The sequence below is a fragment of the Lepidochelys olivacea genome (assembly GCF_965140295.1).
Source record: "Lepidochelys olivacea isolate rLepOli2 genome assembly, chromosome: 6".
NCBI classification, from domain to species: domain Eukaryota; kingdom Metazoa; phylum Chordata; order Testudines; family Cheloniidae; genus Lepidochelys; species Lepidochelys olivacea.
The window spans coordinates 105,577,325-105,603,634 of NC_140416.1; the positions used below are offsets into that span (position 1 = coordinate 105,577,325).

Genomic DNA, 26,310 nt, shown 5'->3' on the forward strand with positions numbered 1-26,310 from the left:
TCTGGGGCACCTGAACCTGGCATTGGCCACTGTCGGAAGACAGGATACTGGGCTAGATGGACCTTTGGTCTGACCCAGTATGGCCGTTCTTATGTTCTTACTAACCTAAATTCCACCCTGAGCTTACCCCAGGTTTCCCCCTCCAAGACCTCTCTTGTCTTAACTCTATCAGTAGAAAGTCATTCCCAGGGAGAGGTAACACCTGCTACACTGAGTAAGCAGAATTTATTCAACAGCTTATGTAGGCCTCTAATAGCCATTAAGAGTGTGATCCAAGAGAAAAGTCTTGTCTTAAAAACAGTGACTTTATTTTCCTGTCATGTGTAAGTGTGTCTGATATTTGAACTCATTTATAAGCAATTCAATGCTTAACTATTTCTAAAACTGCTTAGTTTAGATATTTTTAAGCCAGTAGTAAACAAAAACATCGGTCTTAATATATAATAGATAGGTGTTGGGTTACAAGGGAAGTGATATTCTTTTCCTCCAAAGCTATTCAAATATTGGGCAGAATGTTGTGGGTGATACACCTTTAACAAGAGAAAGGATGGAATATTAGAAGCAGAAAGTTCCAAGGGAGTGTATTTGGGCAGTTTGGGAGAGGAGGGGGAAAAAAACAAAAACAAAACCACCTTCAGTGACAGAAGTAGCACAGAAAGGAAAATGGGAACTGGTTGTGGAGGAGAAAGATAGCTAAGCTGCTTAAAGTATGTGAGAGAGGACGAGTATTAGAGAACTGAAAGTAAGTTGAAGAAAGAAAAAGAAAAAAAGAAAAGAAAAGAATACTCAACTAGTAGGACTAGTTAGGAACAAAAACAGTCCCTGAGGGGGAAAAAAGGGATGATCCTGGTTCTGTCTTTTACAGGATGGAAGATGTTTAAGAGTTTACATTTTTGTCTGATCTGCCTTTTCTTTCAAATATATTTTTCTTCTAGTGAGTGATTTCTTGTTTTCAAGGGACTAGTTATCTAGTTCTGGTTAGATGTAATTGAGGGCCATTATTGAGGTATGGGGCATATGTTTACCTTACATGTGAGACAGCTAGTATGTTTTGTGTGAGAGAGGTTTAGAGGTGACACAACAAGACTGGATTGGTGCAGTTACAGGGGCTATGATTTCAAATGCTGCCAACTAATAGACCACCAGAGGAAAACCAGGAGAAATGTGGTAAGAGGCCAAAACTGCAAGATGCGCTGAGCACCAGCTGCAAGCTGCTTGGTGCCTGATCCAGCAAAGTACTGAATATTTTTTCTAGGCCCATATCCTCTGTAGACTTATGCATGTGTTTAACTCTGTGTACTGTGAATTTGGTCACATGGATTTCAATGGGACGACTCAGTATGTAAAATTAAATATTGGTAAGTCTTTACAGATCTGTGATTTTACATACTTAATTTTACATACTGAGCCGTCCCGTTGAAATCCATGTGACCACTCCCAGTACACAGAGTTAGGATATGTCTACACTACGAAATTAGTCGAATTTATAGAAGTCGGTTTTTTAGAAATCATTTTTATATAGTCGATTGTGTGTGTCCCCTCACAAAATGCTCTAAGTGCATTAACTCGGCAGAGTGCTTCCACAGTACCAAGGCTAGCGTCCACTTCCAGAGCGTTGCACTGTGGGTAGCTATCCCACAGTTCCCGCAGTCTCCGCCGCCCATTGGAATTCTGGGTTGAGATCCCAATGCCTGATGGGGCAAAAACATTGTTGCGGGTGGTTCTGGGTACGTGTCGTCAGGCCCTCCCTCCCTCCCTCCGTGAAAGAAATGGCAGACAATCGTTTCGTGCCTTTTTTCCTGAGTTACCTGTGCAGACGCCATACCACAGCAAGCATGGAGCCTGCTCAGCTCACTGTCACCCTACATCTCCTGGGTGCTGGCAGATGCGGTACTGCATTGCTACACAGCAGCAGCTCATTGCCTTGTGGCAGCAGACGGTGCAATAGGCCTGATAACCATTGTCATCATGTCCGAGGTGCTCCTAGCCACCTCGGTAAGGTCAGTCAGGAGCGCCTGGGCAGACATAGGCGCAAGGACTAAAATAGGAGTGACTCGACCAGGTCATTCTCTTTAGACCTGCCGGCAGTCCTTTTGCACTGTCTTCTGCCGAGCAGCCAGGAGATGAGGATGGCTAGCAGTCCTACTGCACTGTCTGCTGCCAGCCAAAAATGTAAAAGATAGATGGAGTGGATCAAAACAAGAAATAGACCAGATTTGTTTTGTATTCATTTGCTCCCCCCCTCCCTCCTTTCCTCCCTCCGTGAAATCAATGGCTGTCAATCGTTTCGGTGAGGTTCTGTCAGGGGCACCTTGAAAAGTTTAATGGAGATTCAGTCCTGCCTGAAATACTGGGGGGAGGGATAGTTCAGTGGGTTGAGCATTGGGTTGAGTGTTGGCCTGCTAAACCCGGGGTTTTGAGTTCAATCCTTGAGGGGGGCCATTCTGTGTGACAGTTGTTTTTTTTCTCCTTGATGTAAAGCCACCCCCTTTATTGATTTTAATTCCCTGTAAGCCAACTCTGTAAGCCATGTCGTCAATCGCCCCTCCCTCCATCAGAGCAACGGCAGACAATCATTCTGCGCCTTTTTTTCTGTGTAGACACCATACCACAGCAAGCATGGAGCCCGCTCAGATCACTTTGGCAATTAGGAGCACATTAAACACCACGTGCATTATCCAGCAGTATTTGCAGCACCAGAACCTGACAAAGCAAAACCGGGCGAGCAGGCAATGTCAGCGCAGTGACGAGAGTGATGAGGACATGGACACAGACTTCTCTCAAAGCACGGGCCCTGGCAATGTGGGCATCATGGAGCTAATGGGGCAGGTTCATGCGGTGGAACACCGATTCTGGGCCCAGGAAACAAGCACAGACTGGTGGGACCGCATAGTGTTGCGGGTCTGAGCAATTCCCAGTGGCTGTGAAACTTTTGCATGCGTAAGGGCACTTTCATGGAACTTTGTGACTTGCTTTCCCCTGCTCTGAGGTGCAAGAATACCAAGATGAGAGCAGCCCTCACAGTTGAGAAGCGAGTGGCGATAGCCCTGTGGAAGCTTGCAATGCCAGACAGCTACCAGTCAGTCGGGAATCAATTTAGAGTAGGCAAATCTACTGTGGGGTAGTACTGCTGTGATGCAAGTAGCCAACGCAATCAAAGATCTACTGATATCAAGGGCAGTGACCCTGGGAAATGTGCAGGTCATAGTGGATGGCTTTGCTGCAATGGGATTCCCTAACTGTGGTGGGGCCATAGACGGAACCCATATCCCTATCTTGGCACTGGAACACCAAGCTGGTGAGTACATAAACCGCAAGGGGTACTTTTCAATAGTGCTGCAAGCACTAGTGGATCACAAGGGACGTTTCACTAACATCAACGTGGGATGGCTGGGAAAGGTACATGACGGTCGCATCTTCAGGAACTCTGGTCTGTTTCAAAAGCTGCAGGAAGGGACTTTATTCCCAGACCAGAAAATAACTGTTGGGGATGTTGAAATGCCTATAGTTATCCTTGGGGACCCAGCCTACCCCTTAATGCCATGGCTCATGAAGCCGTACACAGGCAGCCTGGACAGTAGTCAGGAGCTGTTCAACTACAGGCTGAGCAAGTGCAGAATGGTGGTAGAATGTGCTTTTGGACGTTTAAAGACGCGCTGGCGCAGTTTACTGACTCGGTTAGAGCTCAGTGAAACCAATATTCCCACTGTTATTACTGCTTGCTGTGCGCTCCACAATATCTGTGAGAGTAAGGGGGAGACGTTTATGGCGGGGTGGGAGGTTGAGGCAAATCGCCTGGCCGCTGGTTATGCGCAGCCAGACACCAGGGCGGTTAGAAGAGCACAGGAGGGTGCGGTGCGCATCAGTGAAGCTTTGAAAACCAGTTTCATGGCTGGACAGGCTATGGTGTGAAAGTTCTGTTTGTTTCTCCTTGATGAATCCACCCTCCCCCCCTTGGTTCACTCTACTTCCCTGTAAGTTAACCACCCTCCCCTCCCCCCTTCGATGACCGCTTGCAGAGGCAATAAAGTCTTTGTTGCTTCACATTTATGCATTCTTTATTAATTCATCACACAAATAGGGGGATAACTGCCAAGGTAGCCCGGAAGGCGTGGTGGAGGAGGGAAGCACCGGGGAGGGTGGGGGTGGAGGAGGGAAGGACAAGGCCACACAGCACTTTAAAAGTTTAAAACTTATTGAATACCAGCCTTCTGTTGCTTGGGCAATCCTCTGGGATGGAGTGGCTGGGTGGCCAGAGGCCCCCCCCACCGCGTTCTTGGGTGTCTGGGTGTGGAGGCTATGGAACTTGGGGAGGAGGGCGGTTGGTTACACAGGGGCTGTAGTGGCAGTCTGTGCTCCAGCTGCCTTTCCTGCAGCTCAACCATACGCTGGAGCATATCAGTTTGATCCTCCAGCAGCCTCAGCATTGAGTCCTGCCTCCTCTCATCATGCTGCTGCCACCTTTCAGCTTCAGCCCTCTCTTCAGCCAGCCACCTCTCCTCATGGTCATTTTGTGCTTTCCTGCACTGTGACATTGTCTGCCTCCACGCATTCGTCTGTGCTCTGTCAGTGTGGGAGGACAGCATGAGGTCAGAGAACATTTCATCGCGAGTGTGTTTTTTTCGCCTTCTAATCTTCGGTAGCCTCTGGGAAGGAGAAGATCCTGTGATCCTTGAAACACATGCAGCTGGTGCAGAAAAAAAAAGGGACAGTAGTATTTAAAAAGACACGTTTTCTAGAACAATGGGTACACTCTTTCATGGTAAACCTGGCTGTTAACATTACATACATAGCACATGTGCTTTCGTTACAAGGTCGCATTTTGCCTTCCCTCACAGCGTGGCTAACCTCTCCCCGTGGCTAACAGCGGGGATCATTTCTGTTCAGCCACAGGCAAACAGCCCAGCAGGAATGGGCACTTCTGAATGTCCCCTTAAGAAAAGCACCCTATTTCAACCAGGTGACCATGAATGATATCACTCTCCTGAGGATAACACAGAGAGATAAAGAACGGATGTTGTTTGAATGCCAGCAAACATACACTGCAATGCTTTGTTCTGCAATGATTCCCGACTACGTGTTACTGGCCTGGAGTGGTAAAGTGTCCTACCATGGTGGACGGAATAAGGCTTCCCACCCCAGAAACCTTTTGCAAAGGCTTTGGGAGTACATTCAGGAGAGCTTTATGGAGATGTCCCTGGAGGATTTCCGCTCCATCCCCAGACACGTTAACAGACTTTTCCAGTAGCTGTACTGGCTGCGAATGCCAGGGCAAATTAATCATTAAACACGCTTGCTTTTAAACCATGTATACTATTTAAAAAGGTACACTCACCAGAGGTCCCTTCTCCACCTGGCGCGTCCAGGAGGCAGCCTTGGGTGGGTTCCGGGGGGTACTGGCTCCAGGTCCAGGGTGAGAAACAGTTCCTGGCTGTCGGGAAAACCGGTTTCTCTGCTTGCTTGCTGTGAGCTATCTACAATCTCATCATCATCATCTTCCTCATTCCCCAAACCTGCTTCCGTGTTGCCTCCCTCTCCATTGAAGGAGTCAAAGCACACGGTTGGGGTAGTGGTGGCTGAACCCCCTAAAATGGCATGCAGCTCATCATAGAAGCGGCATGTTTGGGGCTCTGACTCAGAGCGGCCATTTGCCTCCCTGGTTTTCTGGTAGACTTGCCTCAGCTCCTTAAGTTTCACGTGGCACTGCTTCGGATCCCTGTTATGGCCTCTGTCCTTCATGCCCTGGGAGATTTTGACAAATGTTTTGGCATTTTGAAAACTGGAACAGAATTCTGATAGCACGGATTCCTCTCCCCATACAGCGATCAGATCCCGTACCTCCTGTTCGGTCCATGCTGGAGCTCTTTTGTGATTCTGGGACTCCATCATGGTCACCTCTGCTGATGAGCTCTGCACTCACCTGCAGCTTGCCACGCTGGCCAAACAGGAAATGAGATTCAAAAGTTCGTGGGCCTTTTCCTGTCTACCTGGCCAGTGCATCTGAGTTGAGAGTGCTGTCCAGAGCGGTCACAACGGAGCACTCTGGGATAGCTCCCGGAGGCCAATACTGTCTAATTGCGTCCACAGTACCCCAAATTCGACCCGGCAAGGCCGATTTCAGCGCTAATCTCCTTGTTGGGGGTGGAATAAAGAAATTGATTTTAAGAGCCCTTTAAGTCGAAAAAAAGGGCTTCGTCGTGTGGATGAATGCAGGGTTAAATCGATTTAGCGCTGCTAAATTCGACCTCAACTCCTAGTGTAGACCAGGGCTTAAACACATGCATAAGTCTGTGCAGGATATGAGCCTAGAAGAGCATTTAGGATCCATTCTTGAGAGGTAATTCAGCCAGTTACATGTAAGAGAAATGGTAGGGAGAAGAGACTTGTCAAGGGGGAATTTAGTGCTGCTCTTGCCTGTAAGATGTGCAAATGCATATCTGAAACTGATGCCCTGAAAGAATTTAGCAGTACCAGGGAAGAGGAGTGAAGAAAAAGGAAATGATGAGCAGCAGAAATTCGCTCTGACAAACTAGGACTAGGACTAGGATTTAGTTTAGCAGATTTTAAGAAAGGAGGTGAATTATTTTAGAAAAATTATCATTTCTAAAAATGTTACGTGTTTATTTGAGCTGATCAAAAATTATAAAGATTTTTCATGAAAATTTTTGAAATAGCTTTCTGCAGGCTTCACAAAAATGATTTTTCATAAAAACATGCATAGAAAATGTTCTTCATTTGTTTCCCTCTCTTCCTTCCTCACCCTACTTTTTCCCCTATTTCCTCCTTGTATTTGATAGTTTGAGCAGACAACCCCAGAACCACTGGTGAGAGAACACAGGACAAAAAGTCCCTTAAGTTTGAACAAGTTGATTCCTCCATTCTGCCCATCACCCTGTGCACCTCCAACAAGCCATCTCCATATTATTTGTCTTGATTTGTGTTGAGGGTGATATGGAGGAAACTATGAGCCCAATCATTCTTTCATTTGAGAAAACCCACAGGAATTGGGGGGAGACATAGCAAAAATGTTTCCCCCTGTGAATTTTCCTCCTGAACTGTTCTGTTGGGGTCTCCACTCAAACAGGGGATGTGCAGGAAGCCACGGGCATCCACTCCCTGTACTGGCTCTGGAGGCCCTCTACCCTGTTTATTATCTATTGCTGTTCCTCAGAACACCCTTAAAGGAGTGAGGGGTGGGGATGTTCACTGAAGATAGGGCTGCAAAAAGGTAATAGAAAAAGGAGTTACCTTTTGTGCGGGCAGGGACTCCCTTGACCCCTTCCAGACCCTGCTCTGTCCAATCCTCCCCAGTTCATAGCACACGAGGTGTTCTTTGAGTCAAACAAACATTCAGAAGAAAGGCGTGTCCCTTCACATAACCCACCCCTGAAGATGAAAAGGCCATTCTGGGGCACCTTGTCTTCATCCCCGATCTCCTGTGAAAAGAAATCGGTGTTTCCCGCCTGATGTTGTACTCTGAAACTATAGGATAGCGCAAGACACCAACCCATAATACATTGGTTTGTGTTTTTCATGGTGTGGATCCAGCGTAGGGGTGAGTGATCTGTGACTAGGGAGAAGGGGCTACCCAACAGGTAATATCTGAGAGAGTCCACATCCTGTCCATTGCTAATTCCTCCTTTTCAATAATTGAACACATCTTTTATATAGGTAATAGCTTCCTTCACAGGTATAGGATGGGCTGCTCTGCTCCCCTGAAAGCTTGTGAGAGGATGGCGCTAAGTCTGACATCTGAGGCATCTGTGTGCAGTATGAACTCCCAGGAAAAATGGGGGCTGAACAGCATGGGTGCCTGGCATAGTCGTGTTTTCAGTTCGCTAAAACTTCCTCACATTTCTCATCCCATTGGATCCTCTTATGGTTGCTCCCTTTCATGAGGTCCATAGCGGGAGGGTGCTGCAATTGAGGTGAAACCAGGGATAAACCTCCAGTAATATCCTGCCAGGCTGAGAAAATACCTCACTTGCCTCTTCATCTGGGGAATGGGGTATGCTGTGAGGACCTGTACCTTGTTGACCACTGGTTTCAGAAGGCCACCTCCTCTGCAGTATCCCAAATAGGTTATTTCCTCTACAGCTAACCTATGTTTTTCAGGGTTGGCCATAAATCCCACATCCTACTGGGCTTTTAACACTGCCTTTAAGTGTTGCAGGTGGTCTTCCCAGGTAGGACTGTAGATGATGATGTTGTAGACGCAGCATATTGATGGTGGGGCAGAGGATCCTGTTCATAAGCAATTGAAAGGTTGCGGCAGTTCTGCGGAGGCCGAAAGGCATAGTCTTAAATGGGAAGTGCCCACAAGGGGGAGGAGAAAGTTCACTTTTCGGAGGATGCAGAGAAGGGAATCTGCCAATAACCTTTTGTTAGGTCAGTAGTGCTCAGGTATTCTGCTAGTCCCAGCCACTCATCTACCCTTGGCATTGGGGAGGTATTGAATTTCAAGATGGCATTAACCTTCTTGAAGTCAATGCAAAAGCGAACCATCTGGTTTGGGAACAAGAACTATGGGGCTCCTCTATTCACTTTTGGATTTCACATTTCTTTCCCCCCCCTCCCCCAGCATCGCTTGCATTTCCTCTCAGACTGTATCCTTTGTGGCAACAATTTAAGGTTCTCCCTTGGCAGGTGGAGAATACAGTCATAAAATCCTCGATCAGTGGGATGAGCTGCCTCCTTTGCACAGGAGAGAGTCCCTCACCCCCTGGAACTGTCGCCAGCTCTTGGCCGCTGGGTCCTTGGGGCCCTAATTTAGGTGCTGTCGGAAAGGGAGTTAGCAGCAGGACCTCCCATATCTTCCGAAGTTTGAGAAGATTCGCATGAAAGACCTTGGTTTTTCTCTTCTTATATCAAAGTCTATAGGCCCTACCTGTCTGACCACTTCGAAAGGACCCTGCCATCAGGTCATTAATGTAGACTTGGCTGAGGGTAGTAGTAGAAGGAGATGGTCACCTGGGTGAAAAGTCCACAGTCAAGCCTCTCTATTGTAATTTTTTTCCTGTGTGTGTTGGGCCTTTCCTCAGATTCTCCCTGGTGAACACCCCGAGTTGTTCCCTTAACTGTAAGACATATTGGGTTGCACGGAAGGCCCCCCATGTCTTGTTCCTCCCAACCTTCTCGTAGCAAGTCCAGGATCCCCCACACTTGGCGATCATAAAGCAACTCAAATGAAAAGAGCCACATAAAGGCTTGCAGGACCTCCTTTATGGCAAACAGGAGTGGTGGAAGTAGCTGGTTGCACTGCTTTGGATTGTGACTGACAAAGCATCTCAACATTCCCTTCAGCATCTTATTAAAGTACTTCTAGTAGGCCATCGGTCTGCTGGTGATACACTGAGGTTTTCAGGGACTTGACCTTCAGAAGGGAGCATAATTCATACATCAACTTGGAGGTGAAGTTAGTCCCTTGATCTGTTAATATTTTACTGGGAAACCTCATGTGTGAGAAGAGCTTCAAGAGTTATTTCTGTGGCTTTTGTGGAGCGAAGAGAAACAGCCTCCAGTTACCTGGTTGTGTAGTCGACAATCACTAATATGTACTGATGCCATGATGCGGTTTTTTCTAGGGGTCCAACCACATTCACTCAGATCCTCACAAAGGGTGTCTCAATCAAGGTCACAGGGAACAAGGGTGCCTAGCTGACACTCTGGGTAGGAACAACAGTATTCTCTCACCTCATGATGCATGCCTGGGCCAACAGAAACAGGCTAATACCTGAGACAATGTCATTTTTCTTCCCAGCTGCCAGCGCATCATATATCATGCACAAACTGCAACATAGTCTGGCAGTTCCTGCGCAGCACCAGCAGTTGGGCCCTCACCACCCTGGTTTGCTGATTCCTTTCCATTTGGTAGAAGCACTCTTTCTTGAGTGTGACGTGTGGATACTGCTCACCATACTGAGGCTCTGTTACTTCTTCATTTACGGAAGCCAGTTGTTCATGTGCATGGCTCAGTGTAGGGTCATTCCTCTGTTCTTGCACAAAATTCCCAGCCTATAGGAGGACTTCCAGGTCTCAGCTGCTTGCCTCTTCTTTCCTTGTGGGGGTCAGTGGCCATATTGCTTGGGATGTTCCTTCCTCAGGGTTCCCCAAGGCTTACCAAGCTCCAGAGAATTGGTTGTAACAATTGGCCCAGGGTCTCCTTGCTACCCAGGCTTGTGTATTAATGACTTGGCTTCGATATGTATTGACAACGCAATGGATACACTGCAGGTGGATCATATTCTTAGGAGTGATGTCACTTCCCTCCATGGCCCTCCCACTTTTTGAAAGTGGACAGGCCTGGCCCATCCACTTTTTGCCACGGGCCTTCCTGCCCCACCCCTGGCCAGGCTGGCAGCTGGAGCCCATCTGGGGAGTCCAGGCAACAGGGGGTGCCCTCCAACTGCCAGAGGTGTTGGGGGGGGGCCAAGAGCAGTCCCCAGCCTGTGTCCCCACCTCCCAGGTCCCCTGCCCAGGGCAGGTGGAGAGTCCATGCTGCAGCTCCCCAAAGCTGCCTGGCTTTTACTGTGGCTGGGCTACAGCTCCGAGGTCCCATCCCCTGGCCGGAGCCAGGCTGGGGGAGCCACAAACCCTCCGTCTGCCCTGGGTGGGGGCCATCGAGGTGGGAACACAGGCTGTGGGCTGCTTTTGACACCCTCCATCCCAGGCAGGTGGAGGGTCCACAGCTCCCGGCCCGCTCCAGCTTCTGGCTTGGCCAGGGGCTGGGCCTCAGACAGAAGGAGCAGGGCAGAGCCAGAGGAAGTGGGGGCCCCTGGCCCCCCCACTTTTGGGAGGGCTCCACCACTGCTGCCTCCAGCCCCACGGGCAAACAGCAGGTGTGTGTGGGGGTCTATCAGGGATGGGGCGGAGTAGAGGAGGGACACAGTGGGAAAGGGGGGTCTTGCAGGGCTGGGGGTGGAGGAGAGATATGGCAGACAGCCTCACGGAGAAAGCGGTGTGAGGAGGGACGCCAGGAGCAGCTGGTGGGGAGGACCTCATGGGGGTGGGGGGTCCTTGTGTGGAGGGGGTGGGGTCAGGGGCAGAGCAGGAGTGGAGCCCTACGGCCATGGGCAGAACAGGTGGGATGGGGACTACCCTCCCTCAGGGGAAGCTTCACCCACCACCCATGTGGCCTGTGCAGCCTCCAATGGTCTTCTTCTTAGCTGACCTGTCTCTGTTGTCAGCAGTCTTTGAGGTGGAGCCACCCTCTTCTGTTCACCACCCCTTCTTGGGGCAAGTTTCCCTTTTTAAATTCCTCCCGTTCCTGGCAGAACAAGCCTTGCAGTTGCACCTCCTTAGGTTTAACAGGCCCAGGAGAGTTTGCCAGTCTCCTCTGCACCAGAATGAGAGCCTGTCCTTTCACACCTTTCCATAAAGCTAATGGGGAGGGCATGATGCATGCTCTCAATGCTGTCCGCAGCTCACTGCCTCCCCCATGCCAGATTTCTGAAACTGAGATGATCCCCCATCTCCATATGGAAAGGAGAGAGTCATGTACCAATCAAGGGGTGGAACCAATATTCTTAAGAATCTGGGGAACTGAACTGGGTGCAAAATACTTCCATAACTGGCAAAAGTATTGAGTGCAGGGAAATGCACATGAAAGCAGAGATGTAGTACTTTGCACTTTCACTGAACCTTTCATTCAAGGATCTTAAAACACCGAGAGTGGATTTTTAGCCCTTAACTTGAAAACTCTTATGCACATGAGTAACTTTACCCAGGTGAGTCAACACAATAGGGCTAATGAGAATATTCATGTACATAAAAAATACTACAGGGCATTATGTTATGACCACCCATAACTTCCCCACTGTGAAAATTAAACTGATAAAAACGTTTTAAAATAAACCTTGATATTATCTGTCAAAAATATAAAAACATAAAATTTGCATACTGTCAAGTCTACTCATATTTTGCAGAAAAAAATCTGTCAGAAATGTTTGAGTTTTAAAAATGTTGCAAGCACTATTTTTCCATATTCCTCTGCCAGTAAATCAAGGATGCCTTAGGCCCACGAATCAACTGCTCAGACAGAGGGAAAAATTACTACTTGTACCTTCTGGAAACTTTTATATGGGATCAAAAATAGCTTTTCTATACATAAGAATGTTGCAATGCTAATGTTTCGTATCATCCAGTTTAAGACTAGATATAAGTTCTACAGATTCCCACTGGTAAGACCAGTCTCTTCTAACCCTGAAAATTCATGAGAAATTGGACTCTAATCCTGTCATTGGCCCAGAACTGAATATTACCTATCCTGAACTTCAGACTTGTGTAACTTTGTGGGAAAACTCCACAGTTAGGGGCAGCAGGAGGAAAGCTTGTTTGTTTTAAAGCAGGAATGTTTGTTTTTTAAATGGTGGCTATAGGAAAGATGCACCCATGTTTGGAATATCAGTCTTGATAGATGAACTAATTAGTAGTCAGATAGCAGGTGTGGTCAGCGGTGCATGAAAAATGGAATTTAATTACATGACACTACCACAATATGAAATATTAAAAACCAAAACATTATTTGAGGATCAAGAAACCTGGAGATTTCTAGGTAGGGAAGGAGTGAGGCTATCAAAAGGAGAAAAGAGGGGAAAAAAGTAGGAAGAGAAGTAGAGATGATAGCATGATAGAAAGGTAGGGCTTGAACTGTGTTAAATTATTTTTAAATCAGGCTAGCTTTCAGGAGCAGTCTAACAACACTTTTGCCCATTTTTTGTTTTTTTTGTTTCCTTTAACATGTGAATATTACGTTTTTGTTATAAATGGAATGCTTGTTTACTCATTAAACATTTCCAGGGCTAATAATACCTCCAAGATGAGTTTATTTAACAATATCTTCCTACCACTTATTTACAGCACTTTCCGTCAGTATATCTCAAAGCACTTTTCAAAGAAGGTAAGTATCGTACCCCCATTTTATAGATACAGAATCTGAGGCACAGATGAATAGCTAGGTTGTTTTCAGTGGTGGCAGATGACAGAACAAGGAGCTATGGTCTCAAATTGCAGTGGGGCAGGTCTAGGTTGGATATTAGGAAAAACTATTTCACTAGGAGGGTGATGAAGCACTGGAATGGGTTAACTAGGGAGGTGGTGGAATCTCCATCCTTAGAGGTTTTTAAGGCCCGGCTTGACAAAGCCCTGGCTGGGATGATTCAGTTGCAGTTGGTCCTGGTTTGAGCAGGAGATTAGACTAGATGACCTCCTAAAGTCTCTTTCAATCCTAATCTTCTATGATTTGCCCTAAATCATGCAGCAGGCCAGTGGCAGAGCTGGAAAAAGAATCCAAATCTTCTGAGTCCCATCCAGCCCAGTGCTCTGTCTACTAACTAGAGCATGCCTAATTGCAAACACTTTGACTTCTGCATTTATTCAGCCCAGGAGATAGCTTATTACAACAGGGACAACAACTAATGTCTATTTGTTTAATTTTATATTTAAATGCACACATGCTTACATGTTTGCAAAGATAAAGAAAACACCCCCATGAATGCAGAGCATTTGGAGTGACATTTTTTTCCTCTGTAGCTATTCACACAATAAACTGTGTTTGGGCTAAAGTCCCTGGAACACGAAAAGGGCTGGAACTGGAAGGGTCTACAGCTGTTCGGGGGAGGGGAATCAAAGAAAGTGAAATGACTACAGCAGAAAGCCAATGCTTTTCAGCAATGTGTCCTTTTTTTGAGGGCTGTTAAGTTCTGTGACTGAAGGGGTTGTGTTTTCAGAAGAAAGAAGGCTAAAACAAAGAAGTGCTTAAAATATCCATTCATACCTGGAGTCACTATTTGGGGGAAAAATCCATCTGGCATAAGCCTTGCTAGGGGTGGGAAAATGCCCCACTTAACATGTCCATCCTCCCTCCCTAACCTGATTCTACTCATTATGGACTTTTAGTAGCAGGTAATTATATTGTACATGTAGTGTTCACTCCACATAGCAATTGTACACAACTAACAAACTGCAATGTACTACTCATATTAAATTCTACACTTCAGTGAACCAAGTTATTGTTCATTTCACTTAATTATAGAAGTTGCATTGCTTTAAATCTACAAATTTGGGAGATTGTCTTCCATATTGTTCATCTGCACAGGAGCAAGATGGAGCATTCTCATTGGCAAGCAGTATTTTAACTGCATAATTTTAGTTTATGATTGAATGAGATAGCTTGCTGAAAAACACCATGCAGTATACATGTCTTCCCAGAAACAACTTTTTCCCCCCTTCTTGAGCACGTAGGCTGCAACACAGTTGTAAAATTCAAGTAGATCTTCATTTTCCAAACTGCCCCGTATGGATTTGTGGTGCTTTTCAGAGATAATACACAGCCTCTACTCCAAAGACTGTACAATCTAAGGCCCTGGTCCTGCATAGGGATCTTCTTCAGGAAGTGCTTCATTAGGACTTCATGTAGGCACAAGACTCTGCACTGGCAGATCTCAATGCAGGATTGGGGCCTAAAGGCCCAATTCTACAAGTCTTTCTTGTGTAGTAGTCCTACCAAAATCAAGGGCTTGCAGATCAGGTCAAACAGAGGAGAAAGGATCAGAGGGGAAAGTTAAAAAGTGATTAGGAAATAAGGATACTTGTTGGTTGCAGTCTACATTTATTACATTTTTAATATCACATTTAAAAGCTGCATCTGATTTTTCATATTACTTGTTTTGATATATTTCATCTTGTTTCATTAAGGCTCTTTGATCACTTGCACTCTGTTTCATGTTTGAAGTTTTGCATATCTGATTAACTTGGCACAAGTATACTAGGCAGCCTAGTTGGTTGGTGGGGGTGGTTGTTATTTGTACTTAGGTGGAGTAGAATGGAGGGGGTGTCATTATTTTTAGATTTAGCCTAGGTCAACAGAAAGGATTAAAAGGAAACAACCATCATAATCATGCAGTAATTCTTACCCATTACAAACCACAGAATATGAAATGAAATGTTTTGAAATCCATTTGCTGTCACTTTACTGGTGGACAATGACAATCAAATCAATTTCACTTTTGTTTAAATCAGTTTCATTTTAATGTTTTCAGTACTGGAAACTTAGTTTTAAAACAATTTTACAGTGGAATTTCTGAATAAGTTGTTGAGTCATTTTTATAAGCTTTTATGTTTAAAAGGAACTCATTCTTACAAACTGGAAACTTTGAACCAAATTTAAATTGACACTGTTTAATCTGTGATTGAAATAGACTACAGGGTTTTCCCAAAATCCTCCTTGAGAATTTAAATGCAGTCATTACTGTACTACCTGCCCCAAAGGTAAAAAACAAACAACAAAACACTCCAATTTCGAACACTGTACAATTACCTAAATAATAGCAAGGATAGGAGAGTAGTCAGGTCACTGTCTACTGGTGTTATTGATTGCTGTTGCCTGGACCTGCTCTGAGCAGAGCAGCTAGCCAGCAGTCAGTCTACACTAGTGCTCCACTCACTGATGACAGTGAGACACTTCATGAGGTAGGGGTGGAACAGTCTAGGAGACACAGCCTATTTGTTTTCCTTTAAATGGACAACAGCTAGTAAGTAGCCGTTTATTTTGCAGTTTGCTAGGGGTTCTTCACTTTTTATCCTAAACCGTTTGATTTTATACAAGTATAGGATTTCTCCTTCAGCAGCCAGCTGCATGGCAGTGACAGGGTAAAAGTAATTAACCGAGCTTGTAAAGTACAGTCCTGTAGATTTACTATAGTCTTCCCCTCTTATCTTACTTGTTGCACAGATCCCAAAGCACCCTCCTCCTGCTAAGGTGCATGTCTTCCGGTTAACACTTGTCTGTTGTTTTGGCCAGGGCGAGTCATCCGGTTTAAAACACAGGGATGCGTTACACTAAAACCGTATCGCCGCAAGTGCTTTTTCTTCACTATAAATCAGATGTAACTGCGTCAGAAAGCGCCAGACACTGAGCAGGAGGATCGCTTGGGAGAGCGCTACTCGACCCCAGCACTAGGAATAATAAAGGGAAGCGCCCACAGTCGCCCGCCAGCTGTGCCGAGCCAGGAGCTTGCGGACGAGAGGTGCGAGCTCTCGGGCCCTCTAGAAGAACAAGCTGGAACCACGGTTGGCTCCGCCCGCCGGCGCGGCCGGGTTTCCAGGGCCGCGGCGGGAGCACTGAGCGAGCGCCCCGCAGCAGGCCCACGGGGGTGACTCACCCCGGCTCAGCCCTGGGGCGTGTTCCCCGGGGCGCCTGCAGCTCCGCCACGGCTCGTCACAGAGACCGGGAGGGAAGCGGGGTCACGAGCATAGCAACCGTCCTCGTACGTCGTTTCCGCTCCGCAGGGGCAAAAGAAAGGACCTGGAGAGAGTGACAGCTTCCTCCCTAGTCGCTGTCGACTCGGGTCTTCCGCAAGAAGCAGGGATAGGCTGGGAGGGCTAGGGGGCGTGCCCTGCTGCCCAGCGATAGGCTGTTTATGGTAAAGGGCAGGGCCTCGGTGCCAGACGCTCTCCAGTAGGCTGTCCGGGTTGAAGGGGCGTGTCCCCAGTGCTAGGCGCGGTATGATAGGCTGCTTAGCGTGAGAGGGTGAGTCCCGGCGGCAGCAGCCTCCAGGGGCTGAGGTCCGTCTCGGCGGTAGCGGCGGAAGTCTCGCGAGGGAGCGTAGCCGGGATTTGGCGGCTGGCTACCTCCCTCTCGCTGGCTGCGAGGAGCTGCCTGGTGTTTGTGTGGAAGGGGGAGGAGGAGAAGGAAGGGAAGCGAGAGGAGCCCGAGCCCCTTCGCCTGCCCGCTGAGGGGAGCGGACCGGACCCTCCGCCCGCTCGTCCCCTCCCTCGCCCCACCATGGCCTCGGGAGACACCCTCTACATCGCCACGGACGGCTCGGAGATGCCGGCCGAGATCGTGGAGCTGCACGAGATCGAGGTGGAGACCATCCCAGTGGAGACCATCGAGACGACCGTGGTGGGCGGCGAGGAGGACGAGGACGAGGAGGATGAGGATGAATGCTGCGAGGAGTGCGGCCCGCACCACCCGCCCCATCACTATCACCACCACCACCACCAGCCCATGATCGCGCTGCAGCCGCTCGTCTCGGACGGAGACCCCAGCGGAGCGGGTGGCGGCGCGGGTGGCGGCGGCGGGGGTCAGCTCCACCTGCACCATCACCAGGAGGTGATCCTGGTGCAGACCCGTGAGGAGGTGGTGGGGGGAGACGACTCGGACGGGCTGCGAGCCGACGACGGTTTCGAGGACCAGATCCTCATCCCGGTGCCGGCCCCCGCCGGGGAGGACGAGTATATCGAGCAGACCCTGGTCACCGTGGCCGCCGCCGGCAGCAAGAGCGGTGGGGGCGGCGGCTCGTCCTCGGCCGGAGGCCGCGTCAAGAAGGGCGGCAGCGGAAAGAAAAGCAGCAAGAAGAGTTACCTGAGCGGGGGAGGCGGCGGTGGGGCCGAAGGCGGCGGAGGCAGGAAATGGGAGCAGAAGCAGGTGCAGATCAAGACCCTGGAGGGGGAGTTCTCAGTCACCATGTGGGCCTCGGGTAAGTGCGCGCCGGGCCCCTCCCTCCCCGGGCCCTAGGCCCCGCCGGGCGCCCATCAGCTCTGCCAGGCCGGTTTTGTTTTGAAGGGAGGCCATGTTTTGATGTGTGTGATGGGCGCCGCCATGTTCATCGCCAGGGCAAGTATGGCGGCTCCCCCGAAAAGATGGCGGGGTCTGCGCTGCTGCTGCTCCTGCTCCTGCCCGGCTCCGGCGGGGGGAAGGAAAGATGGCGGCGGCCGCCAAGATGGCGGCGGGGGGGAGGGGGAGCGAGAGGGAGGCAGCGCGCTGCTGGCTTCTGGACTAGGCCGCAATGGCGTAGTTTCTGCAGCAGGGGGAGGCGGGGTGTGCGGGCGGGCACGGTGCGGGGTGAACCCAGCCTCCTTTCCTCGCCCCCATTGGCTCCATCTCCTCCCCCCCGCTTCTCTTTCTCCCCGGCTCTCTCTTCCCTGCCATCGGCTCTCTCCCTTTCCTGCTCCCACTTCTCCGCGTCGGCTCTCCGCCTCGTCTCCCTCGCAGCCGCCTCCACCAGCGCCCCTTCCGCGCCCCGTCTCGCTCTGCCTGCCGGTTCCCTCCTTTCCCTCCCTTCTGTCCGCCGCACACCCGGGGCCCCATTGGGCTGCATTTTAATGCTGAACATGGGCCGCAGCCCCGGATGACGCGTGTACTTCAGCCCGTGACCGTTATATGAGGGGGGCGGAGGGGAATAAATGGCTGCCTGAGCGTCGCCTGCCTCAGCGCTCACGCTGCAAGTTGGTCGTTAGGGCAGTGGGAGGGTTACGGGCGCTGCCTGCCGAGGGGTGGGTGCTTGTGCCTCATTGGGGCACTTACGACTTCCCTGGTTCCAAGTGAGCCCAGTGGGCGAGCCAGCTCTGGTGTGCTGCTGCACTGGGGACTCAAGCCCTTTGCAAGAGGGGCTGGGTGTGAGTGGGTACTTTGCCTGACATGGGGTGGAGGCTAAGAGAGGAAAACACCTTTCTTATGACTGTGTGTGTGCGCGCACTCTTCTCTATCTAGAGGGTGATCAGATACCAAAATGATAGGGGCCTTAGAAATAACCAAGATAGGAGCATGGATCTCTTGTCAGCAGCTCTGGAGGAAGGGGGTGGATCTTATGTCAGAGAAGCCTTGGTCCTTGGCAGCATCTTGGAGGGTGGGGGAGGGTTTGCCTGTGGATCCTGTCTTGCGCTTGGAAATGTTTCAGCTCTGCCTTTTCCCGTTTGATAATAACCGTGTCAGATGCTCTTTCAGTTCGTCTGTTTTAGGGGCGGGGAATTTACACCTGTCAAAGAAATTCTTAGAAAATGTAAAATCCAGTGTAATACAACATCTTAACCTTTTGTGATAGGGATGGTGGATGGTTGTGCTTGCAGGGTTAGGAATCAACCTGATTTTGTTTCTGGATTTGCGAATGTGTTTTATTCCAGGTATGGTTTTCTCTCTCTTACTTTTGAAGTGTTTTGTAGATTTCTGGAAGAGCTAGGCAACAAGCAGTGCAGAATTGTTACTTGCTGTGTCTTCTCTGTAAGAATCACATTAACACCTGCCCTCCAGCAAAATATATTAGTAGATCAGTTGTTCGCTGAAACTGTGTGAATGTGTGTACGCTGTTCATGGAGAGCTGGCTGTTATGAGTCTTGAGGAAGAGGTTAGAATTCCATCTTCCACTGCTAACTACTACTATTACCTCGAGTGTCATAACTTTGAAAAAAAATGTATACTCTGAATTTTAACTCATAGAATGCAATAGTGGTCAAGCAGGTAGAAGAGACAATGTGCACAAAAAATACAGCTTAGAGCATCTGCCACTGTAAGCTGTAAACTAAGCTGTGTAGTGTTGCCATAGCCTGTGTCTAGTTGTGGTCAGTTGAAGGTACTGTTAAGATAGCTGAAAACAAATGACCGGGGGACAACTGAATAAACAGGCTACAGGAGATTGCCAAAATCCGTTAGCAAGTGCTAGTGTGCATTTGAATTCTGCACTTCAAAGTGTCTAAGCTTTTAGCAAGCACCATACTGTTATACATACAGATTAGTACTTCATTTAAAAGAAGTAAAATAGATGTAATGAATGAGCCTGATATCCTAATATAAAACTGGTATAAATGAGAGAAACCCCATTGATATCAGTGGACTCTGTTCCTTATACTAATGAGAGGAGAATTTGTCCATGTTTGTAATAGTTTATCAGAGATTTTTGAATTATACTGGCACAACTGACTGCTCCACATATTTAGATTGTAATCCAATGGTGTGGGGTTGCTTATTTTTAATTCTTATAGTAATAGTCTTTTGCTAGAAATCAGGGCTACTTTCTTTGTTAGGGCTGGTCTACACTAGGAATTTACTGGCAGAGCTGCATCTCTCGGGTGTGGTATGAGTCTTGGGTATGAAAAATCCACACCCTTGAGAGAGACATAGCTATGCTGACTCTACCCCTGCTCTAGACAGTGCTTGGCCAGTGGAAGAATTCTTCCGTCCACCTAGCTTCTCTCATGGAGGTGTATTACACAGATGGGAGAGCCCCTCCTGTCAGTGTAGACATTACCTATGCTGAAGTGCTACAATAGCACACTTAGGGCTTGGCTACACTTACATTTTATAGCGCTCTAACTTGCTGGCTCAGGGGTGTGAAAAATCACAACTCCACAAGCAGCATACCCAAAAACTCCACCTCCCTCAACAGGGGAGAAGCTTGTTAGTAGTATACTGTTATCACAGAAGATAATAAAATAGGACTTTTGACATCACATATTTCAACTAAACAAGGCTTAAATTAGTGGCTTTTAAATGTTTTGCACCATTGAGCCAACTGTGCAAACTGTATGGCATGAACAAGTCCTTAATTACCTGGTAAGACTTCATGTCTGACTTAGAAATTTAGTAAAAAGCTCATCAAAGAGAGAAAAATAAACAAGTGGCATGTCAAGATATGGATTCTGTGTGGCTTGCCTCTGGGTGTTTCAACGAGGAACAAGGGCACTTTGCCTTCAAACACTGTCAAGCAGTGGTCTCCAACCTTTTTATGCATAAGATCACATTTTGAATTTAAGTGAAACCTAGGATCTACCTTTCCCCAAGGTTGTGTGTCCCGTCCCCCCCCCCCCCCCATCTCCAGTTGCTTGCTCTCCCCCACCCTTAACTCACTTTCACAGGGTTGGGGTTTGGGAGGGCGTGCGGGCTCTGGCCTGGGGCTGAGGGGTTCAGGGTGTGGGAGAGGACTCTGGGCTGAGCCTGTGGAGGGGGTGACGGGTGCAAGCTCTGGGAGGAAGTTTTGGTGCAGGAGGAAGCTCCGGGCTGGGGCAGAGTGTTGGGGTGTGGGGTGCAGGCTCAGGGAGGGGGATCAGGGCAGGAGATGAGGAGTGCAGGAGGGGGTACAGGCTCTGGGAGGGAGTTTGGATGCAGGAGGGTGTTCTGGGCTGGGGCAGAGTGTTGGGGTGCAGGAGGAAGTATGGGGTGCTGGCTCTGGGAGTGAGCTCAGAGCTGGGGCAGCGATTTGGGGTGCAGGACTGCATATGGGGTGTTGGCTCCAGGAGGGGGCTGGGGGTTGGGATGCAGGCTCCTGTTAGGGGGAACTTACCTCTGGTGGCTCCTAGTTGGTGGGGCTAAGGCAGGCTCCCGGCCCCACAAGGCTCCCAGAAGCGGTCAACATGCCCCTAGAGTGGGGCACATGGCTCCGCGTGCTGCCTCTCTGCCGGCACTGCTCCCATTGGCTACACTTCCCCATTCCCAGCCAATGGGAGCTGCAGGGGCGGTGCTTGCAGGCCAGAGCAGTGTGCAGAGACCTTTGCACCCTTTTTTTTTTTTTTCCCCTCTGCCCCACTGAGGCCGCGAGGGCATGTTGACTGCTTCTGGGAGTGGTGTGGGGCCAGGGAAGGCAGGGAGCCTGCCTTCGCAGCAGCCCCGTTACACCACTGGACTTTTAGTGGCCAGAGATTGCAATCAACTGGAAGAGTCTCCAGGATCAACCGGTTGGTGACCACTGCTACTGAGCAATATAAATCAACAGATCCATGCCATTTTCCAATGCTATTAAAGTGATTGATAAACCAGTGTTGGTAAATTTAGGGCTCAGATCTTTCTTTCAAATGAGCATTACCATACATCTTCTAAAATCATGCATATATAGTAATCTAATAGATGTGAGCCTGTGTACCTTAAAAGGTGAGTATTTAGTGTTGTATGGTTGTCCGGTTGTCCGTTGCAGCACTGTTGTTGGTAACCATTTAGGCTTTCCATAAAAGTGCTCTTATGTCTCCTGTATTCTGCCATATCAGAACTTGACAAACACAAGGTTGGTTTTAAATAAAATATTAGTTTGAAAACAGTAATGCTTTATGGCAGTTCTTCAAGCTAACTTCAGCTTTGCATCTGGAAAGCTTTCTGACTTACTTCCTTTCATATATGTGGAAGTACAAGGAACAGTGATCTCTGATCTGTTAAATATTTCTTCAGGTATTTGAAAATTATTATAAACTCTTCAAGCGTATTCTTACACCAGATGTTCCCAAACTTGGTTTGCGACTTGTTCAGGGTAAGCCCCTGGCAGGCCGCAAGACGCTTTGTTTACCTGAGCGTCCGCAGGTACAGCCGCTTGCGGCTCCCAGGGGCTGTGGTTTGCCGTTCCTGGCCAGTGTTTGGGAACCCCTGTCCTACACTGAGTAGCCTCTCTGTACTGTCCATAGTTTATCTCCAATGTATGCATTGGGTGCCATTCATGATCGGAGAAAATCGTGTGTGGAATGAATGGTGCTGTTTGCTCTAGTGAGGAAAAGGCCCTGATTCTCTTTTATAAACTGGGAAAATTCTGGGATTTTTGTGGCACAAGAATGCACACTTGTTTTTTTATAACTCTTAAATATAATCTGTAATTTAAAGTAATGCATTGCTATTTAGCTTTTTAACTGATACTTCAAAATCTGTAACTTACTAGATCTGTTGCTTTTTGTTATACCTGTTTTCTGTTCCTGGCTTCAGACCCCACTGTTGTTAAAATATATACTGTAGTAGTACTCAGAGGCCACAGTCTGGATCGGAGCCTCGTTATGGTAGGGAGTATGCAAACAGCTTTGTTTTTTCCTTTCTATAATCAAGTTGTCTCTCTCTTTACCCTTCTGTGTTCTTGATGTTTCCCTGACACCTTACAACTTTTGTTTTCTGGAAATGTGGAACAACTACGTGCTTCTTGCTTTTAGGGAGAATGGGTTGAGGAAATGCGATTCTACACCTCCCTCCTCCCCAGCATCATAGCTCTCTCTTCTACTACCCTCCAAGCTTCGATTTGAGTCCTCATCTTCAATGAATAGGGTCAGTGCTGGGTTCTGGATAGTAGCAGTAAAAACTTACAAAACCCCAGTCAGATTGCACTCTTACTGAAGCTTGTCAAAGCTCTGAGCAGCACTGGAGCTCTTTGCAGACTGGGGAAGACAGTGCTGAAATTGTGGCTCCAGAAAGACTTGTTGTTTTAAACACTAAGCTTAGAACATGAGGGCCTGGTTTACACACACTGCATGGATTCAACTAAATTAGCTTCTAAATTATAACTTACTTCTGTGAGGCCTCTTAAAATAGGGTTGTGGCTAAAATTGATTTAGCTTAATTTGGTAATACCACAAAAGAGTTGCATTGATTTAGTTAAATTGTGCAGTTTCTGTGAGTAGACCAGTCCTAAGCCATCCCCTTCAGCTGTTGAGCATTGTGTTCAAAAAACAAACACATTTTTGAGTGTCATATGCTTGGACAGGAGTTGACAGAAAAATTACTCCTGGGGGGAATTCTGTGCCTGTGCAGAATTTGTCCCCCCACAGATATTCTCTCCCCCCCCCCCCCCCCCCCGCAAAATATAGGTTCTACTGGAGACGTGTTGCAGCTATACCTTTTGCCCACTAGGGGCTGCCATGGTGCCAGAAGAGATGTCAGTCAGTGGGCGGAGAGGGATGGAAAGACAGCGTTCCTCACAGTCGGGACAGAGCAGGGCACATGGGGCTGCTAGAGATGGGGTGTCACACTGGAGTTCAGAAGGACTAGTGGAGGTACAGACTGAGGTGTGGGGGTGACAGCATAGAGCCAGGAGTTGAATGGTAGGGAGCTGCAGGGACACATGGGGATGGGGGAGGGGAGGTTGCAGGGAGACACGGGGATGAGGCAGGTCTGCCTGACTGAATGGGGAGAGGTGAGGGGTTAGCTAGGGTCTGTATGGGCGAGGCTTCCCAACTCCTTACCAATCCACCACCACCCAAAAAAAAAAAAGCACCGTGTTCCATACTTCTCTGACCCACACCCAACAATCCTCCAGGTTCATTCCCAGGCTCCTTCCCTCTCCCTCAGCCTCTGACTCCCCCAAGCCTTTGCTTCTGAGGGATGCAGGAAATATGTTCTTGTTTTGTAGTTTAAATGAATTACTCAAAGTTCTGTATTAATATGCCTTGTTAGGAATCTATTTGTCAAAACATTTCTTGACTTTTTTGGGGAGTGGTGGGGGGGAGATGATCTGTTTTGTTAGACTTACTTGCTGACAGGTATTTTGAAATAAATTCTCAAACTAATTGAAACTGGTGTGGTTCTATTGTGGTGTTTTGACAAATAAAATATGCAGAATTTTAATTGTCACATAATTCCCCTGGGAATACAAGATGTAGTAGTCTGAGAGGGCCAAAATACATGAATGATAAAAATTGTAGTATTCCTGATAATTTTATAGTTCCATCTCAGTGGACTTCCATTTAAATGTCAGTTTAAGATTATGCTCAGCCTCACATCAAAGCATCTAGGAGGCTTTGACTTCTGCCTTTCGTGGGTTGTTTTTCCTTGTCCAGCATCTAGTGCTGTCTGTCATTAGAAGTACAGTAACTGCCATACTTACCAGACCAGACTCCTAATTCAGGAAGGTGCAAAAATCTCTAGGTAATGGACAACTATGGAATAAGGTGCTTATCGGAGAACTTATTCCCAGTTGAGGCAAGTAGTGATTGGCCTATACCCTCAAGCAGAGGACAATAACCTTTTTTTAATCCTGATTCATAAAACAGTGGACGTTTTGGGGATCCTTAAGTATTAATCTGCTGTCAGCCTGTAAAACTGTCACAAGTTCAACTGTAAATATTTTCTTTCCCCTGTCTTAAATGTAATGTCTTTCAATTGTGAGGGTAAGTCTCACATTTGTAGCATTAATTATTTTAAATACCTATCAAGTTGTTTCTCACTTGGTTGTTTCTATACTAGAGTCCTAGTCTTTTAGCTTTTAGTCAACTTGTTTTAGTTTTAAATAGATTAAAATAACTATAATGCATAATTAACATATAGGAGAAAGAGTGTTTTTGTTAAAGGTTCAGTTAAAGACTTGCGCCTTGCAAATAAAATGAGAGCACGCACAACATATCTAAGAACCCTATAAGTCCTCCAGCAAAACAAAACATCAGACTTCATGTTCCTGATCTTTCTAAGGGGGGAGAGAACTTTTCAGAACTTTTTCATAAATCATAAAGAATCAGATACAAAGGAGTTTTTAAGCTGGATTTTTAGGTAGTTCGTTATCTTATTTATACCTTTGTGGTTGCAGCATCCTGTGCAGCGGTGAAAGGTTAGGCTGTATATGTTGTCAGGAGTTGCTGTTTCTATGCTTAGGAAGAGGTTAAGTAACCCAGTGAAATACAGAAAAAATGTTTGTTTTTTGTTGTTGTTGTCATCTTCCATTGAGAACTGGAATTCTTAAGCTTCAGGTAGCTTTAAAAAGCTTTGTTCCATCTCAGTGCTTGAGGTAACAGTCATTAAAATTGGGTTGGAATGGAGATGGGGAGCTGAGGCATGAAGTTAATTAACTTAAGTCATTCTAAAGTTGGTATTTTTTTTCAACTGCCCCAGCTGGAAATGAATAGAGTCTACCACTGTATAGGTGGACACCCCATCTTTCCAGTGGTGGGTGGCATTCATTTCTGGCACGGGCAGACAGAGAAAAAGTACCTTAAATCTGGTGTGGATTGTTTGGACAAGTGCAGTGCTCTTTTGGTACCAATCCAGGAGTTGGTATAGGAAATCTCACACTGATCTAAGTTCTAATTTTCAGTCCTTCATTAATGGTGCATATGTGAATGAGGGGAAGAACACACATTTTCAGCATTTGCTTAGTAGCTGAAGTTGTTGTGTTCTGCTTTGCGTAATGCAACTTTATTGGCTTAGTTCTCGAAAATAAAATCTTGTGTGTGGGCATAGACGTGTGCACAAAAACACTCCTTTTGGTGCCTTACACACATGGTCTACTCTTTATTACCATTCTCACTCCATTTTTTGACTTCCCATTTACTTTTTTTTTTTTTTTTTTACCAGGTGGCCTTCAAGATCAGCCCCAGGTGAAGTGTCACAAAATATTATGTGGAGGTGACAAATGTTTGAACTGTTTGTTTGGCTGGGGAGGAGCACACAGCAGACTGGTCACCCCAAACCAGTGAGGTTTCTGGTTACTGCTGCAATGTGTGTATTTTGTAATAATTATAAGTGCTGTAAGAGCTTTTGTGCAAGGTGGACTGCATACTACCTTGACCGCTAATGGGTAGTCCATGTTAATGGAGGGTGAAGTCACAGTACCAACCAGTTCCCAAATCCTCACACTGTGGCTTTCTTCTCCCTTCCACTGGATGTTTGGTGACCTGGAGAGTTAATGTAAGTGTCGTTGTCATGTTTCATGGTGGCCTCACATAAATGTTGAAGTCAAATCATGGCAAGATCAATATGTGCAGCACTTAATCAATTCATACATCATCTAGTGATGTGATAATCAGGTTGGGTGACCTGGGCAGAGAAGAACCCTGTTCACAATACGTGCAATGCACATTACACAC

The 26,310-nt window shown here is 47.4% G+C and overlaps 2 protein-coding genes across 3 annotated transcripts in view; one reads left to right on the forward strand and one right to left on the reverse strand.

Annotated features, from left to right (window-relative positions):
* Positions 1 to 4,170: 4,170 nt before the first annotated feature.
* Positions 4,171 to 6,127, reverse strand: LOC311521957 (myb/SANT-like DNA-binding domain-containing protein 7). The gene is made up of 2 exons (XM_084630713.1): positions 5,336 to 6,127; positions 4,171 to 4,687 (listed from the first exon to the last, which is right to left on the reverse strand). The coding sequence occupies exons 1-2, from the start codon at positions 5,887 to 5,889 to the stop codon at positions 4,630 to 4,632; spliced, it is 612 nt and encodes a 203-aa protein (XP_084486839.1). The 5' UTR covers positions 5,890 to 6,127; the 3' UTR covers positions 4,171 to 4,629.
* Positions 6,128 to 15,093: 8,966 nt separating this feature from the next.
* YY1 (YY1 transcription factor) overlaps positions 15,094 to 26,310 on the forward strand; it is a 39,424-nt gene continuing 28,207 nt past the window's right edge. Inside the window, exon 1 of one of the 2 annotated variants that reach the window (XM_084630778.1) lies at positions 15,094 to 17,480. In XM_084630778.1, coding sequence (XP_084486904.1) covers positions 16,784 to 17,480 — 697 coding nt within the window. In that variant the 5' untranslated portion in view covers positions 15,094 to 16,783. The remainder of the gene's footprint in view (positions 17,481 to 26,310) is intronic. The other variant, XM_084630777.1, reaches the window with a different exon arrangement.

Coding starts and splice junctions, on each gene's coding strand:
- LOC311521957 (XM_084630713.1), bottom strand. CDS start 5,889: ATGATGGAGTCCCAGAATCACAAAAGAGCTCCAGCATGGACCGAACAG. Junction 4,688..5,335: donor AGGTGGAGAAGGGACCTCTG/GTGAGTGTACCT, acceptor TTTCTGCACCAG/CTGCATGTGTTTCAAGGATC.